General features: G+C 39.3%; 1 protein-coding gene across 4 annotated transcripts in view; it reads left to right on the forward strand.

The window, feature by feature from the left end:
- Window positions 1–18,064, forward strand: part of VTI1A (vesicle transport through interaction with t-SNAREs 1A) — a 261,321-nt gene that overhangs the window by 232,129 nt on the left and 11,128 nt on the right. For all 4 annotated transcript variants that reach the window (XM_090145509.1, XM_090145507.1, XM_031597473.2 and 1 more), the window contains one exon: window positions 17,166–18,064. This exon is cut by the window's right edge and continues 11,128 nt beyond it. Coding sequence is in view for 2 of the 4 variants with exons in the window: in XM_090145507.1 (XP_090001633.1) it covers window positions 17,166–17,259 (94 nt within the window). In the remaining 2 variants the exon portion in view is untranslated. The remainder of the gene's footprint in view (window positions 1–17,165) is intronic.

The following is an 18,064-nucleotide window of genomic DNA, read 5'->3' on the forward strand; positions in this document are numbered from 1 at the left end:
TTAAGAGTTAACAGAATGTTGTGATGGTGTGCATTGGAGCTGAACCTAAGGTAGGAAACAGTAACCAGGATTGCAAGCAATTGTTTGACTTGGAGAATTCCAAAATAGCCTCCTAAATTTTATTAACTGTCTCAGTATATGTTTAATCATCTAAATCCTTTGTAAACTATTTGTAAATGCACTCTTGATGTAAAGCATGGCTAGTTTGTCTGTATTTTCTGAAACACAACAACTCCACTGAGGAAATGGAGCAGTATTTCTGCAGTCTCGTCAATATAACTTAGAGGGTGAATTTGGTGTTTGGGGTTTTAATTGAGGAAAGTGAAGCACTTCCATTTTCTGAATTGCCTACTGCTAATTTCTTGTGCAGAGGTAGTATAGTATATAAAAATGTTATTTGAGGAAAAAAAAGAAAAGAGGAAAATCTGAAGATTTCTGGATGGTTTGAGCTTCAATTCTGTGATTTGAAACTATCAGCATCAACAGTGGGATCTTCTGCCCCCCAAACTACTCACTGCCCCTCTCATTTTCATGCATACTTCTGTTCTAGAGTCAGTGTCTTGAAATGGAATTGATCCTGTGCAGACCAGCTCTGCTCTCCCAGACTCTTGCTTTTTTCTTTTTTTGTCCTGGATCAATTCCTTGATCTGATTCATTGCATGGACCCATGCTGTTGAATCAGCACAGCTGAGGTTGGCATGCTGCAATGTGATGGCAGAAATGAACACCAAGAGGAAATGGGAGCAGAGGGAGGAGGACAGACCTGAGCACGACTCCTAAAATTAGTATTGCTGCTGGATGCTTTGCATCTTAGAAGCATGGTTTTGGCTTGAGTACAAGGCTTGGAGTCAGAACATTTAAACTATAAGCTCCCTTCTAGCCTTTGACACCCTTAATCTTTAGTTTTGCCATCTGCTAAGTGGGAATAATGCTAGTTAACTCAGTAATGTGAAGATTTACTAATGATTCAACCAATTATTGCATGAGTAAATAGGAAACACTGCTTGTACACTGCTGCATTTTGCTGAAGTTGCTCTCTCATGGTTTTAAACCACATTTCATTTGCAGTAAAATATTTGTTTTCAGCTGTGTTCCTCCTATCAGAAAAACGTTGCTAGAGCAAAGACAGGTCCCTGTTTTTGTAACCCAAGTGTCTCTATTTTTAGTTTTAAAATGTTGGCTGCATCTCTCTGTCTTTCTCTCGCTCTCATTTATTTTTTTTTATATGAGTATATATTTATAGCTATTGGAATAGCTCTTTGCTATTGGAAGAGAATTTCCTGCGAACAGATCCATTTCTGCAGAGCTCTGCTCCAACGCACTGTCCCATGTGTTCCACTGAGAGATTGCTCCAGAGCAAATGCCCATACTGGTTGTAGGAGCAGTCTTGCAAACTGTAAACTTTACATAGCCTTCAGCACATAGTAAATTTGCATGTGCAGGAGGTATTAGCAGCGGGGCATCTGATACTTGGCAGTGTTGAATCCGAAGATATGAGTGACACGAGAGATGTAGCCCGTGTTGTAGCGAGCCATTTCCGATTTGGATAACGACATTCTCAGTTTTCTCTTCAGTTTTAACTCAGGTGGAGGATCTGTCTTCACACTCTCATTTAAAGTGGTGAGTCTTGTAACCGCATGCCATTGAAGAGCTGCTACATCTCACCCAGCAATAGGGAAAAGTACTTTTTACGTATTAGTCGTGCTCCATGAGTGTGGGAACACTTGACCTGTAGCTGGGTTTGGTGCACATGGTGCAAGGAGCACTGATTCAGATCATTTCAAGGACTTCAGCAGAGCTACCGATGTGCATAAGGGTTGCAGAATCAGGCCCCTGAGGATCCTTAGGAATGAAAGGTATCCTGTAACTGCAAGATATTATTATGATTACTACTCTGGAGAACACAGAGGTATTGAAGTTGGCAAAATAAATTACAGAGTTAAATGTATAAGTAAACCAAGAAGTGACTGATGTTTTTTGCATAGTAATAATCTTCATAATCACTTCATTTGCACAGTTATTTAATTTTAAACTTTAGGCACAGTTTTGAAGCACAACTCAGTGGAGATTTTTGCTGTAAACTATATACTTTAATGAAAGCTAATTGGAGTACAAATTTTAATCTAATTAAAATGTGACTGCATAAAGCGAAAAGGATGAATGAAGCAAAATGCTCTATGGGGCACAGTTTTCAAACAATGACTGTCCTGAATACTAAGTCAAATGAAGCTTTTGTAAAACGATGATCATGAACATTGCCAGCAACAGAACAACCTTGAGAAACTGCTAATGAAAGTTTAGTTTAGAAAGTGGACATTCCAATTGCAACTGTGTGAGGAATTTTTTTAAAAGGAAGTAAAAAGCAACACACACACAGTCTCATCTGAAAACATTACGAGTAAATTAGCCAAAGGTGTACATTCCTTCTAAGTTCTCATGATCAGCAGATGCAAATGTTTGCAGTGTGCCGATGAGTTATGAGCCCTAATGAGATTTCAATGCTGAGCAAACAATAAAAATTTATGCATTGCATAGTTTTAGTGGCCTTTGGCTTCATGGTTAGTGTTACACCCTTTCAACAGCTTTGGTAATATAATATCCAGCTGGCTATGGAGGTAAGGAAAATTTTAGGGGTGAACTGAAATTGTGAGAAATAATGTGATTGATTGCTTTGTCAGAATAATGCATTTTCACGGTATAATTGTCCATAGTAATCCTAACCCGGGTACGGATACATAGGTTCTAGTTCTGTTCGGACACACATTTTGAAGGGTTCAGGTGAAGGATGGCTTTTCCAGCATTTGAGCCAGACCATTTCCTGCGCTAGAAGCGGATCCAGAGGTCTCACAAACAACCCCTCTAACAAGGACATTCCTGTCATAGTCTGGCAAAGGGAAGAATTGAAAAGCTGCACTTTCACCAACAACTGTCATGTGTCACAGTGAAAGAAGCCGAGCACCAGCACAAAAAGAATCACACAATAGATATTGAAATAAATGTATGTAACGGCGTGCGGGGTGGGGGTTGAAGCAGGGAATTCAACCGGTGCAATGTGAGAGTGAGCTCAAACGTATTAAATTTAAAAGACCCATTTGTGGGTTATGCTTTTATGAATCCAGAACCTTCACCATAATGATTGCCTGCATTACCCTACATAATATTAAAATCTTAGCATGTGATTAATAGCAGATTCTCTGCATACGTGTCACAGCGCACATCTGCAGCAAATCTGCTAGTATATTTCTGCACTAGTTTTACTTTGGGGCCATAAAGTAATTCCTGTTTTGTGAATGAGAATAAACCTATTATGCACTAGGTTAGCTACACCCAGTTTCTTCTCTTCGGGGAAAAAGAACTGCTTATTTGATACGGCATCTCAAATTTCAGTGCTCAGAAGTGAGTTTAAGCCTCTGATAGATTTGCTTGAGCAAGCTGCTGGGAGTTGCCTTTTGCTGTTTCTCAGTTCCACTTTTTCCAAAAAGCGTCTGTGCAAAGAGTACTGAGAAACTTCTGGACAGCAATAAACCAGTGGACTTAATTATAAAGTGTTTATTGCCAAATTTGTTAATGAGTCAACATGCAAAAAAGATATATTTATCCCTGTTTCCTCTTAAAATAGTAATAAAAATAACTTCAAAAAATCTTTTTCTTAAGCTGCTCGGTGATGCAGTTTTGCTATTCACAAAAGCCCTTTTTCCCATCCGCAAATAGCTACCTTTCACTTTGCCCCAAGGGAACCGAGCATAGCTCAAATGAAGCTTAAAAAAGAGAAAAAAACACAGATTTTTCCCACTTGTAACTAAGGCTCTGTGCATATTCACACACGCACACAAAATAGAAGGGAAGAGGCAGAAACGCTGCTCCAGTCTGCCCTCTGAAAAGTCCTGCCGACCAAAACCAAAACAGAACCCAGCGAAAACAACTGAAACGACGACAAGAAAACATTGGGAAAGCAACATCTGTTTTGCATTCCTGGCATCAGCCTTGCCCTTGCAACACAGGGTCTGACACAGATGTACAGGGTTATGACACCGCTGAGTACCGCTTGATTCAAACTGGTGTAAGTGAGAGCAGGATCGGGGCACTGGGTTCTTACAGCCTTGTGCAAAACCGTGTCTCCTGATCTCCTTTGCAGATGTGGGACTCGCACCCCACCGAAGTTATAGGCATCCTTCCATTGATGGATGCGGGTTGTAGATCAAATCATATCCCTCCAGCAGCAATTTAGAATTTATTATCGGCTGGGTATTTTTCATCTTGTGAGTATTTTGTTTTCTGTGAAATCGTTTTGCTCTGTGGCTTTCCCATAGAGTTCCACTGTGTGAGGCTGCACTCAGAAAGCGCGTCTCTCAGATGATACTGCATAGTTAAAGCCCTCTGTTTTTGAGTACAACAGAATAATAGCAAGGAGAGAGAAATGCAAAGGCACAAGTAGCTCAGACTGTGAATTAAAATGAATTGGTGCTGAGGGAAATTTGGGAAGCCAGAGTTGTCAAGCAAGCAGCTTTCTCACCAGAGGCAGCATGACTATATGGGATGGCACAAAGAGCAGTTCTCTCCTGTTTGATTGCCCATCTGTAGTTGTAACAGGGACGAAATTAGCTTCACTCATACCTGACATAACTTCAGTGTCTCCGGTAGAGCTGTCTCAGATGGAATGACTTGCTTGCAGTGTTTTCACCAGCCACTAGATGTCTGTGTGTGCTCTTTAAAGGTTTTGGGTGGATGATGGCCCTAGTAAACAGGAGAGCCAAAACTGGAGCACAAACTGGGAAAGCCTATTGGGTTGCCTTTAGCATTGGGATGCCTGTAGCATCATCACTTTCATTAAGCCTGTGTTTAAAGCAATTCATGCTGTCTAAAAGTAAACTGCAACTTTTCTAATTTGAGACAAATGGGGAAAATGTACCTTCCCTGGGCCACGTCTGGTTGAGACAAACTGTTTCCTTCATGTCCATGCGAAGGGCTGAAATGTGTCTCCTTGTTGTGAAACTTGGAGGAAGTTGCTGAGATGTGGAATAGGTTAATCTTATTTCTATTCTGAAGCAATGAAACTCCATAAAATAAAACATCTGCTCTGTAAGTGAACTGGTGAGAGCCCACTGTGTAATTCCATCCCATGTAGCCCAAACCAGTGCACTGCTGGAGCCATGTCTGCACACAGGCAACGCACCGGCAAACCTGTGTGTGCTCAGGAAAGCTGTGCATCAGATGTCAAGTATAGTACATCTTAGAAAACAAACAAAAAGCAACTCCTTGAAGAGCAGATCTGAGTACAAAACTCCGTCCCGCTCTTCTGTGGATGAGGCAGCCCACGGCTGACCGGGCTGCTGCACCTGTGACCAGCTTTTCTGCAGAGATCTCCAAAGAAATAATGCACAAGTAATCAGCATATGTTCTCTTTTCATTTATCTCTGTCGTCAGGGAATCAGATACAGATAGTATCAGGAGCAATGAGAGGTACATTCTGATATTATTTTCAGTTTTTTGTCTAGACAGAGAAGAGCAACCGCTTGTATCTCTGTGGAGCACCTCAGCCCCCCTCCACGCTCACATCGGAGGCTGAAGGCCAGAGGGGGGTAGGAGGCTGTCTATATTAGAAAAAAAAGTTTAAAACCACCACCTACTCATCAGGTGACTGGAGACCGTGGTTGTAAAATGTGCTGCAGGCAGAAGTTCTGAAAAATCCCAGAAAGTGTTGAAAACATCTCTAAACAAGGTATTTTTCTCCTGCACCTTTCTTGCTAAAGGTCCCAATTGCTGCCAAGAAAACTAGTGAGAATGTTAGCTGCCAAATAAAAAATTTATGATGGTGTTTGGCAAAGGATTGTATCACTGCTTGTTTTATACATTTCCACAAGGCTCTTGAAGGGCTGTTGGACACATACAGCTCACTGATCACTGTGCTTTATCTGTTCTTTAACGTACTGAAAAAGCAAACTCCAATAAAGTATGATTTAAACAATATATATCTTTTTTCTTTTAATAGCCTCCTAAAAGCATTTGCTATGGTGAGCATATAATTTCTAAACAACATTCCACATATAAAAAAATTTTAAAGCCTTTTACATGACAGAGTTGCTTGTTATTTGAGTTATTTTCATAGTAAAAATACATGAATTTTTCAATTAAAAATGTATTGCTCTTGCAATTGTGCTTGTTACATGCTAGAGTCTGGGCCAATAAACAGCCTGTTAAAACATAAAGAAGTCCATTCAGTCAAACTTGTGCCTGCCATTTATGTTTCAAAAACTGAGAAAATAATATGTTGGAATGGCATTGCTCACAAATATCAATTAGGTTTTCAGCTGTATCATTAAATTAATTTTGGGGGGAGAAAATTGTTCCGGTGGATTTAGTGGAAAAAAATATATTTTTGAATACGGAGTTTGCACACTGACAATAATAATTATGTTGACCAGTGTTGAAGCAATAGCCTTAAAATATTTCTCCATCTGAAGAAATGAAATTGTCTGTCTCTCTCTTTTCAAACCAGTTGTCAAATTAGGCTTCCAGCTGATAATTAGTGCCGTTTAACACCCATCTTGTCATTCTGGAATCTCAAAGACCAAACTGTTTGCTTTTCCTCATTATCATGTGCTGCTGGAGGTGGGAGGTTTGGAATACGGAATTGCACTTCCTGCACCATTTTATAAAGACGCAAAGAGCGTCTCTTCTCTGGGGCAGTCAACAGCAATAGGAAGACACAGTCCTGGCATCCTGACCCCTGTGGAAGGGACAGCCAGAGCAATACGCCCCTGTACCTTCCCGGAGCTGCCCCAGGGCAGCACGGCTCTGCACCACACTTGTGTCTTCATGGCACAGTTGAGCCCCACAGCAAATATTTGAGAGCAGCCAACAGCACTGCAAATACTGCATGCCTTGTTTGTGCTTGCGTATTTCATGGTATTTGATATAAAGTACTCAAGACAGACCAGCATTAAGAGGATTATTTCAGACAGCATTAGGAGTTAATTTACAGAAGATTAGCTCTAAATCAGGCAGATATCATAAGCAAATTAACATCAGTTGTAGGAGATTCATAATCGAAATGTGTGGTGTTTTTATTTTCTCTCTGCATGTGCCTAAGTAGATGACTGGTATCTGTATTAGTTTCCAAGACTAAGGTGCTACATCTTGAGTAGTGAAGAACAGGCATACTTTTTTTTTCTGGATGCACATTATTTATTATGGTGCTGTTTACTGACAGTGAAACTGCTTAACTCCAAGTACCCTTCCCTTGCTGAATATTTTATATTTCATGCCATTTCTTTATTGAGTAATGTTTTGTTTGGCCTCAGAAATGATGTCTCCATGGTGTTACAATATTTTAAAATAGGTAATGTGCAGCTTTGCTTCAGATTGACATACTTAATCTTTTTTTTTTCCTGTTAAAATGAGTCACATTTTAATGCCAACTCATAAAAATGAAGGAGTGTATAAAATGCTACGTACTATGGTGAAGATTACAGCTACTTAAAAATAGCTTCCCTAATACTTAAGCATGGAAATTACAGATTTGTACTATTTCCACTGGAGTGATGTTTAATTTGTAGCAAAAAGCAGATTCTGTTCTTCAGTTGGTTTTTCAGACGTGTTTTCCTGACTGCAGACAGACAGACATAAGCAGCCATCCATCTCGGTATCACCGTTTCAAAAGCGCTTGCCTAATTAGTGGAGAGGATTATGAAAGGGACTGAACCGCAGTATTAAAGCCTATGTTCTGCTTTGTACTTGGAGCTCTGAAAGTTTGGGAGTCTTAGAATGGGATTCCCATCTTTGGAGAAATTTGTGTTCTGCTCTCCAAGAGGTATTAAACTGGCTAGTCTTCAGTGTTCTCCTGAACATTTGGGTTTTCTTTTCAGCTGGGGAGGGAAGTCTGGGCAGTGTTTTACAATTTTTTCCCTTCTTGATGGACCAAATTCCTCTTGACAAGGTTGGCCTGAGGTCATGAATGTCTCCCTGTGTTCACGGAGACAGGAATCTTTGCTCTTTCTCTGAGATCATGAAAACTTACACCCACTCTAAGCCAGGTTGGGCCTGTAGGTCCCTCCGGTTGCAAGATCTGCAAGTACTTCTGCACTTTGACTTTGTGCCCTGTAGCTTTACAGAATGCATGGAGGCTCGGAGTGGTTATTAAACCAAGGTGTCTGAGGTCATAACAAAGTAGAGGCATTTCTGCTCCCCTAATAGAAATACTGTAACATGCTGAAAAGAAAATACTCTAATAGTGGCAAGTATCTCCTGTCAACTAATTTGATAGTTCTCTATCAGGTAAACCATTTGTGAATACATCGATTCTTTTTATTTTTCACTGTTCTGTCTTCACTATTCCCAGGTTTTCTCAGAACCAGTTGGGCAAAAATTGATTTTTATTTGTTCCACCGGCCTTGTGGAAAATTAGCTTATGAACTGGTTTTTATAGGAAGACTCAAAGCACAGGACAGGTTGAAAAATAAGCCTATAGCAGTCAAAATTGTTGTCTGAAATGTCTTCAGACTGGAAGGCTGAATTTATTGCTCAAAACAAGTACTAGCAATGTGGAGGTGTGCAGTCCTGCTCATTATCAGTGGAAAAGGGGGAACCAAAAAGCACAGTAAAAAATTAAATTTTAATAATGCTAGTGATATTTTCTAAATCCTTCTTGACAGAAAGATTCTCATTATTTTTATCTGTCTCAGAGTAGGCTCTTTTAATGCCATCTCACAAATGGCCTTAGCCATGATTGTTTTCCTTTCTCTTATAGCATTTGAAAAAAAAAAAAAAAAGAATATATACCAAAAAAATTCTATTCTATCATTCAAGAGGTGCCATGAAATGGTAACATTTTGGAGAGCACATCTTCAGGAACAATAGCTGCAGATGCCTTCAGGTTTTTACAAAAGAGGTCAACATTGTTAAGGCAATTGTAGCAAACTTTCTATACAAAAAGACGCCCAGTCAAATATAGTGTGATAAGGAGAAAGCAATATAAACAAAATGATGTCCAGTCTCCAGCTTCACCACACCTAAAAGCTGTAGTTATTAAAGTGAGGCAAGGTGAAAGATGTTGCTTCCTTTTATCCATATAAGATGTATATATTTTAGTGCAATCTAATGATTATGAAAGCTGATAAAAAGCAGACTTAGACATTTTTCCTTTCCTTAAATTGGACAGAATGTAAACTTAACTGTATTTATTGTGAAAGCCAACGTGTGATCTTGTATGTTCTTGTCATTTTATAGCTTGCATATATTTCATCTGTTGAAAAAGTAATTGCTTTAGCTTTGAGGGGGTTGGGTTAGGGTGGTTTTGTTGTGTTGTTTTTTTTCCCTATTTACCATTTGGAGACGAGGGCCACATGCAGCCAGTGTGCTGAAGAATGCCATTACTCTGACAGCTGGGCTATCTGCCCTCCCTCAGAGCTCCTTCTAAAGCACTCGTAATGTTTGCTGAGGCCTATGGTTCTTAGTCATGCTCAGGTGACTAAATGTATCATTTGTTCTTCTTGATACTCCAGTACCCTGAGAAAGGCTGTTGGAGATTAATGCAACCTTGACTCCTTCCACTTGCAGTTGCCACTGCACATGATCTTCCTTTAGACTTGCCAGAGAGATCTGGTGTTGCCTCTGCTTTGCATGAAATGAATTAATCTCTCTCCAGTTTTGGTCGGGGAGTTTCCATGGCCCTGGAAGCCACCCGCTGTTCCTCCTAATGACAGTAATAATCTAATTTGTTCCCTCCATGGAAGATGGGACAGGAGAAAGCTGAAGTTGTGTCACTGAGGTTAGTGCAGACGAATGCTCTCTGTCAGGGACTCTCATAAGCAGAAGGGAGCTTTTCATCCTTCACAAATACCTCCCCGTATGTTTTAAAAGTAGGCAGTGAATAAAATCCCAGCTAGTTGAAGATATACACTACCCTTCCTTTTGCCTTTATATCCTACTCCCACAGTCCATGAGGTCTTCTTCCAGGGCTGTCTGTGTTCTTGCACTTTACGTGCTGATGTCTTCATACATTTGTCTTTCAGACATTTCTGTAGATATCTCGCCTTCCCAGGCCACTTCAATCAAGTTGTCATCCACTTATTCCCCCTGGATTCTTGTGGTCTCCTGTGTGCTATTTGTACCTCCTGAGATTGCCAGCTCACTGAGACAGAACTCACGCAAGCTATGATAGTCATGATCCTGATGGCCACCAAATAACACCAAATAAAATATTCCAATGCTGTTCATACGCTTTTGCTACATTTGCAGTCTATTACAAGATTTCTGGTCAGAATTAGTAAGTGTTTTAACTACCAAATACCGTAAAATTTATTTTATTTTACAGTCTTAATGGTAAGATTGTCAGAAGGTGACAAAATGTAGTTCCTTGAGCCTAGTTCCCAGCTTCTGCTGCTCCAAAATTCCTGTCAAGAGGGAGTTGCATTTGACTCTGTTCAGAGCTTCTATGAAATTAGTAGTCCATGAAAAGATGGTGAATCAAGGTACTTTTTGTCTAATTACTGATGAAATCTACTGCTTTATGTTTGAGTTTCACCTCTCTATTTTGGGTTTGTTTTTTTTTTTTTCTGATTTTTGGGAGTTTGCAGACATTTTGCAATATGATAAAACCTTTGGTGGATGACTTTGCCTTCAGAGCTAACAAGCTTTCTCCAAGCAAATCTGGTTTTGGGAAACTGTCACTCTTTCTTAGACCTCATCTTCAAGCTTTGAGGAGTTCATCCCTACCTAATGAGCACTTAACTAAACCAACTGCTTAACTGACTTGTTCTCCTGAGATGTGTATATATGAAGAGGGAAAAGAGAAGCAGTTCAGAGCAGGACTCTAGCTCATACAGACAGGGAGCTGAGAGAGATTAACTAGATGTAATTTTGATGTTTAAAGTTGGATAGTATGTCTACCTTCCTGCACCTGTTATTACATGACTCATTCTTTCATTCATGGCCCAGTTGGAAAGACATTGATGTGGTTTGAGTGTAATATTATAACTAGAGATTGGTATCCATGCTACTATAAGTACATGGCTCCAGTCCTTAAGACTGATCTTTAAACTAGAACATGTATCTCTGCAAAACTTCTCAGACCTACCAACAATATCTTAGTCACCTTGTAAGGCCTGTCTCTTTCAAAAAACCCTGCTATTTGCCTAGAAAAATGTCATCTTTTTTTATTCTCCGTTTCTGAGTCTTTAATCTCATTATCTGCTCAGTTTTCAGCAATTTTAATGGATTTTCATGAGGATTTACGCATAAGAAAGTAGAGCCATTAGCCCAAGGGTATAAGGAGACTCCTTCAGGAGGGAATTCAGGGACCAGGATGTAGACTCCTATTGGGAACGGTGGGTCTCCAGACTGGGGGAGCCCAGGCAGTATGGCCTTTTTGGCAAGAAGTAAGCTGTGGGGAGTCCTATTCACTCTCTGCCACCCTGCAGAGCCTTTTCACTTTTAAATATGCAATGTCAATTACAATGGAATTGGTCCTGCTCACCTGGAGAACACAAAGAACTTGGCCTTATTTTCAGAGTTTTGGCAGGGAGGAAAAAGCCTTGAAAATTTTCCAAGTACTTTTTCTAACATCAGCTCAAAGAGGGCTAAGGAATTGTATGCATTTATGCTGGTATTTTTTCACTGATAGAATTTCTGTTTTCTAATTTCTGTTGTTAATGATGTAACATCTCAAATCATTTCCAACCAGCTATAATTTTGCTAGACATAGTTCTCTTACACTTTTATTTCAGCAGGTTGCCACGTCTAAGTTTTCCCACAGCCTGTCTAGTTCTTTTCAGCTGCTTTTATTTAAGAAAAGCATTCTTAAACCTAAAGATGGGAAAGATGAATAGTTACTCGAGCAGCCCCCAGATACCCTGAACTTAGAGATTTATCATTATGTATCTAAGGCTTTGCTTTACCAATCATAGCGTTTTATTCCCCTGTGTTGGCTCTAGTGCTTCGATCTGAAGGCTCCTGATAGATAGTAACAAGGATGTCCTTATATATAGCAATAATGGTGTCTGTCCCAGAAGGTAATTGAGTATGGCTGTATGACTTTAAATTCACATTTGCTGATATTTATTTCCCAAATACTGCTGTGTATTTGCCTGTGTGACTGGACCTACACTTTGTGTTTTTTTGAATCATGAATACTGGGCATTTAAAAGTCATCACCAATTTATATGCACCTTTCTTTTTTTATCATGTTAGCAAAACCTGCAGATTACAAATGAAAGGGTACCCGAATTGTAATTTGAAGTGACCATCTAAAATGTGTTCTTGCATACAAAGAAGAAGCTTTTCTGTCCAATAAACTCATAGGAATCACTTCTAGTTAAATCTTAAATACATGTATTACAGTGAAACAGTGTTGGACAGTGCTCCGTCATCAATCAGTCTGTGTTCTTGAGGACACTCTTTTTCAAGACGTTTTCTTTAAGGATAAAGAGCTGTGTTGTAATGAATGTGTGCTAACTGATCCCCCAAGCCGTTTGCATTTTTTTTATTTGTATCAATGTCAGAGTTGAGCTTCTGTAAGACATTTTTGCAGTATTTTATTTGTAGTCTTCATTATTTCAAGTTAAGCACACGAATCTCTTGATGCACCCAGCGTCTGCTCTGGTTCGTTTATATCTGTATTTAGTTAACATGTTACCGTGATTGCTAATTTTCATGACAATTGTTATTGTACCATCAGTGCTTAATGGCAAGGCATCATTATTCAGTGCTGGTCAATCAGGCACTAAGACATGTGCAAGACATCAGGCTGAACCCATATAGATGTCGTGCACTTCCCTGCTAATGAATGCAGGTTTGTAAAAAGGTTTAAACACGGTTGGCATCCTTAATGTAAGGTTTGCAAAAGCTTATTGGGAAACTGCTTTGTGTTTATAAAGCACGGATCTAAACAGTGCACAAATAGAGTTAGAGCCATGGTGTGTGCGTGTGTGTGAAGCTACAGAGAAGGGAGAATCATTTGGGTTTTCACAGTGTGGAAAGGCAGCACAACATCTGGCATGGAATGAGTATGGGTGATTTGCCGAGGATGTCAGTGTTTGGAAAAGGCTGTGGGACTTGTTCTCCAAAGCAGTGGTCTCTATGTATGTGAGAGCAGGTGATCCCTCTTCCCAGGAAGGAAAGCAGCCCGTGTGGTGGATCAGCTGTAGAACACAGCTGGCATGAGCTCCAGAGGCAGCTCCAGTGGTGGGAAGCCAGGAAGTCGGGTCAGGCATTTAGAAAGGAGGAGCAGAAGAAACTCAACAGGAGCAGGATACACTTTTTGCTCTGATATCCCAGGGTGTTAGTCCAGCATGCTCTTTTCGTGTGTCGCTTAATGCTACCCTTGCATATGCTTTAGTTACTGTTTCTATGTGGTTTTGCACCCAAACGTTTTGGGCTGCTGTCCATGATAAACTAGATGAAGCTTGGTTTAAAAGCGCAGATTTTTCATCTCTTCTAACTAAAAGCAGAATGAGCCCTTGTGCTCTTGGAGTCCTGAGTATGAAAGGAGCAGCAGATATTGGCTGTTAACGAGCTCCAGCACGCTGGGCTCCAGCAGAACTTGGTGTGAATTCAGTGCATAAGCTGCATCGACTAAATGGTTAATTCATCTCATATCAACAGTGCTATGATTCATAATGTAAACTTGAGGAATCCTTGATGTTTCAGTCACACATTCCTCTTAATTTGGCCATGCATTCTTTTAAAGCTACAGTGTGCTAACTTAATAAAATGCAGCATGCAAATGCACAAGTTTTTGCCTTCAGGCATTTTAGCCATGGATGTTTCAATGGGTGTCTTCTTTCAAGTGTGTATTCTTTCTTAAATTATTTACCCTGTAAACATGCTTTGCATTTTCAAAGAAGAAACTGGGCTTCCTCGTTCACCAGATTTTGTTGAATTTAAGGTGTAGTAGAGATAAAAGAATATCATCTGCTTCTTGTGAGCATGTTAGCCTTTGGGATTTTTTGTAGTGAGTATTAGGCTCCATTTTCTTTCCCTTTGGTATGATCACTCCCTCCCCCACTTAAATTCCTTGCTGCTTTGCCTAGAGCAATGCCCACTGGCAGTGTCTGGCTGTGACAGTACTATAGGCTTCTCTACAGATGGGTCCTGCCAATGCCAACCATTGTTCTACCTCTGTGAGCTGGCTTGACTGCAGTCTATCTATCACTCCAATCCCCATTTCCTCTTGATATTTTCTTTACTCCAGAGGGCTGCTCTTGCCTACTGACTTAGAGATAGGAAATCTGCTGACACCCAGAACTGGTGTCCTCCACCTGAACAGGCTGCTTCCAGCATCAGCCTCAGACATCCCACTTGCTCACCCCTCCAAGGGTCTATCCTGCTGCTGGTTGCTTCGCTTGGAGCCCCATCCTTCTGACACTTTGCAGTTGGCTTAGTCTTACTTCCTCACTGGAAAGTGAGACAGTAAAACTTAATGTTATTCTTAAAAAAAAAAAAAAAAAAAAAAAAAGATATAAAATTAATCTTTAACTGTGGGCTTGAATATTAAAAGTATATAATGCTTCAGTGTAGGAGTCTGTTGATAACATCCATCCTATTTCATGATTAATTTGTTCCTTTTAATATGATATTCTTTTGCTGCAGTGTGCAGACTAATTCAGATTCCTAGAAATTGAACTTTGATATGTATTTCCTAGATTCTCGCTGTAAGTGAGCCTTCAATTAGCAGATACAGGTGGCAGCGTGCCTTGCTCAATGCTCTCTTGATGAGGATTTTAGAAACGTGGACACCAATTAAAGAATCTTGCAATGGGGTGTGCACTGATGGAGTATTAAAAATAAAGTTTTGGGAGGATTTGGTACCTTTTTTTTTTTCCTTCTAATTTTTCTGTAATTTTAAATCTCAGGTGATGAAATGCTCTTCCGGTGGGCCAGAGATAGGAGTTGATTTAAACACTTGGTATGTTATGTATGCCTTTGCCTAACTATGTGTTAGATTAAGCGAGTTTCACTCACAGTTAATCCTTTGTAAATTAGCATTATGGATGCCTTGGGGCCCACATCCCACAAATAAAATGGTTGTCAAGCCAGCTGCACTGTGTATTACTTAAGGCTGAATGTTTTAAAACTTTTCATGCTTTTAATCTATTTCACTGCTGAGTTTCAGTTTTGCTGAGTATCTTTTCAGGAGTGATGAGGGTGAGTGAGTAAATATATGTTCTGGTTTTCATGCATTTGCCTGGGCGGATCGTTTGTTATCAGGTGTTTGGCAGAGAATGTCACACCCCGCCACAGAATGGAAGCTTGTAAGTTCAGGTGTTAAACTGAAGTGCAAACCAGCAAGAACCAAAAGCCCTTAATTAGCTTTATTTTGTTAGCTCACTACTTTTTTTTCCCCCCTTTTTTTCTTTCTTTTTTTTTTCTTTCTTAAGAGTGAGAAACATCCCTCCCTCCTCCTCATCCTTTTGGCAGAGTAAATATTGCCTGTTAAGTTTGAATTAGCTGTCATCGCAAAAGAATTAATGCTGTGGTTGAGCCTTTCTAGTGAGGAAGGGAAAAATAAACGAGACAGATCTGAGTTCAGCTTTAAGTGATAAATGAGGACAAAGCAGCCCATTCATCTCCTGCTAGGAAAGTGGACACAAACACTAAAGCAGTTTTGCGGAAGACGTGTCAGCAAATGTGATCATTTTGTAACCTGTCAGGAGGATAGAGAGCTAGTCCTTTTAGAGTGTCACAGGGGAGGGTGTCTGTCTGATGTGACAGTTTGCATCCATCCATTTGCTGCTTTTTTTTAGGTGGGGGGGTAAGCACGGAGGGAGCTGGAGTAGGTTAAAACTGTATTTTTCCTTCCGTTTTCCAATATAATTTATATGTATATCCACCCACATCCCAATGAAAAACACTTTCTAAGGAAAACTCCCCTCTGCTCTCTAGTTTCTGTCCCCTCTCACTGCATGAAATATGTCCAGTTTTTGCACATTACATTTCTTCTCCTCAAGTTTGTGTCTTGCACTCAGTACGTTTCACAAGATGCGGTTTTACTTTTACCATTATTTGGTTGGTAAAAGCTTTGTTGTTTTGTTCTGTTTTACAGAAGCATGAAAAAAAAAAAAAAAAAAAAACAACCCACAACAAAATAAGAACAAAAATAACGTGGGGTTCTTCCGTTGTTGGTTAGGGTTTGGTTTTTTGCTGTCTCTCTCCAATTCTGATGATATGGTTCACATACAAATATGTCTTGCAAAAGTTCCTGTGTCACAGAGAGCCTATGAAAATATCCTTCCTCCTCTGTGAGAACGGAATAACAAACACTGGGTTCTTACAGTTCAGAATCCTTCTGTAAAATACCTTGAATTCCATTGTTAATTGATTTATTCATTTTAAATGACCTATTAATTTCAGGCCAAATCTGGACCCATATGATGTCTGATTTTAGAAGCAGGGATTTCTCCCAGAAATGATTACACGGTATCAGGATACGACTTCTAGTATCTTTGTATTATCACAAATTTCCGCTTTCTTATGCTAAATAGTAAATGCAGTATTTGCCCTTACCATAAGTAAAGGTATGCTACAGAGACAGGAGGTGCTTTTACTACATAAGCTTCACAGTTTGACACTTGCTTCTTTGTATCATCCTTTTCTTCAAAACTATCTTTCATACTTTTCCCTTGGTATTTTAGTACAAGTAAGTACCTCGTTGACATGTGTTTCCTTGAAATGTTGTACCCTAATAATAAAATCCCTTGAAAATTAATAAAGTTTCCTTTCAGATTAAAAAAAAAAAAAAAAAAAAAAAAAAAGCTTTTAGGATAGTGTTAAAAATGTAATGGTATTTAGTACTACAGAGCACCCTGCATGGACTGCATCAACTGAGGACTGATAATGTAATTTGTTTTAGAAAGTTAATGTTAATAGTAGTATGATGCATTTCAGTTATTCTAATATGTGTGTATCTGTATGCATAATTAAGGAAAGGTTCATTCTTTCTTCAATCCCAAATTAAATAGCTTCATAAAGAGATATATAGAGTACTGGAAACAGGAAGAGGTGAAAACAGTCAGGATATGCAGAATGGTGTTGGAAAACCTAAATTTGTGGCCGTGTGCCTTTTCTCCATGATATTTATCGTTGTACCTCTTTATATTATTCAATATATTTTCCACTGTTTTCACTGTTTGTTTTTTTTTTTTTTTTTTATCTCTTCTGCTTTTTTCCAGGATCATCCAAAACCGAATTTTGGTCGTTATTCTGGCAGTCTTCATCATCCTCACCACTGCAGCAGCTATTTTTTTTTCTGTCCAGGGACGCTGATATCTTTATTCTGCAACAAACTGCTTGTTCTGAGTAATTAAGACAAAGTGGTCACATGAATCATTCTCTTGCACTGACAGAGTCTCCTTCTCTTTTCCACTATTCAACTCAGGTGCAAGTGGTGTAAAATACTTTATATTATTGATGGCATAGTTGATGGCATGTGGCGTTGATTATTTTTCTTGTTCTTCTTTTTTTTTTTTTTTTGTCTTTATCTGAGTGTTTTTGGAATCTTAATATTCGTTTGGGGGAGGGCTTGCTCCAATATCAAAAGGCCTAACGTGTCCAATTCTACCCCAGACAATTGGTATGTAAGCTGCAAGAGTTTAGAGAGCTAAAGGGGATCTTTGCACTTTTCTTGTGCTATGTGGGGTGTATGAATATCAAGCAGTACCTGACCTTATGTGATATAGAATATAAGTAAAGCACAGACCAACGATGTAGAAAGTGAACCTGTCTCCTGTGACTAACTACTGATCATGAATCATTGTAATAGATGTAACCTGGTTAGGAACGGTAGTTGTAAAAAGTGAGCAACCTAGAAGATGTTTGATATCTGATGTGGATCCAACACACTATTTAACTTCTTTTTTTTTTTTTTTTTTTAAATTAAACTTTCTTTTCTGCTTATTCAAAACAATTCTGTTTTCATCTAGATCATGATAAAGCATCACTTGCTGAAAATATAGTTGTGACCGCGGCCCATATGTTGAATCTGTTTCGAATCTTCCGGTGTTTATATATGTGCTACCAAGTGTACATGCCAGACCTTTATTAAAAGTGTATAAAGATATTAATCTATTCA

This window comes from Phasianus colchicus, chromosome 8, assembly GCF_987193195.1.
Source record: "Phasianus colchicus chromosome 8, bPhaCol1.hap1.1, whole genome shotgun sequence".
Taxonomy (NCBI): domain Eukaryota; kingdom Metazoa; phylum Chordata; class Aves; order Galliformes; family Phasianidae; genus Phasianus; species Phasianus colchicus.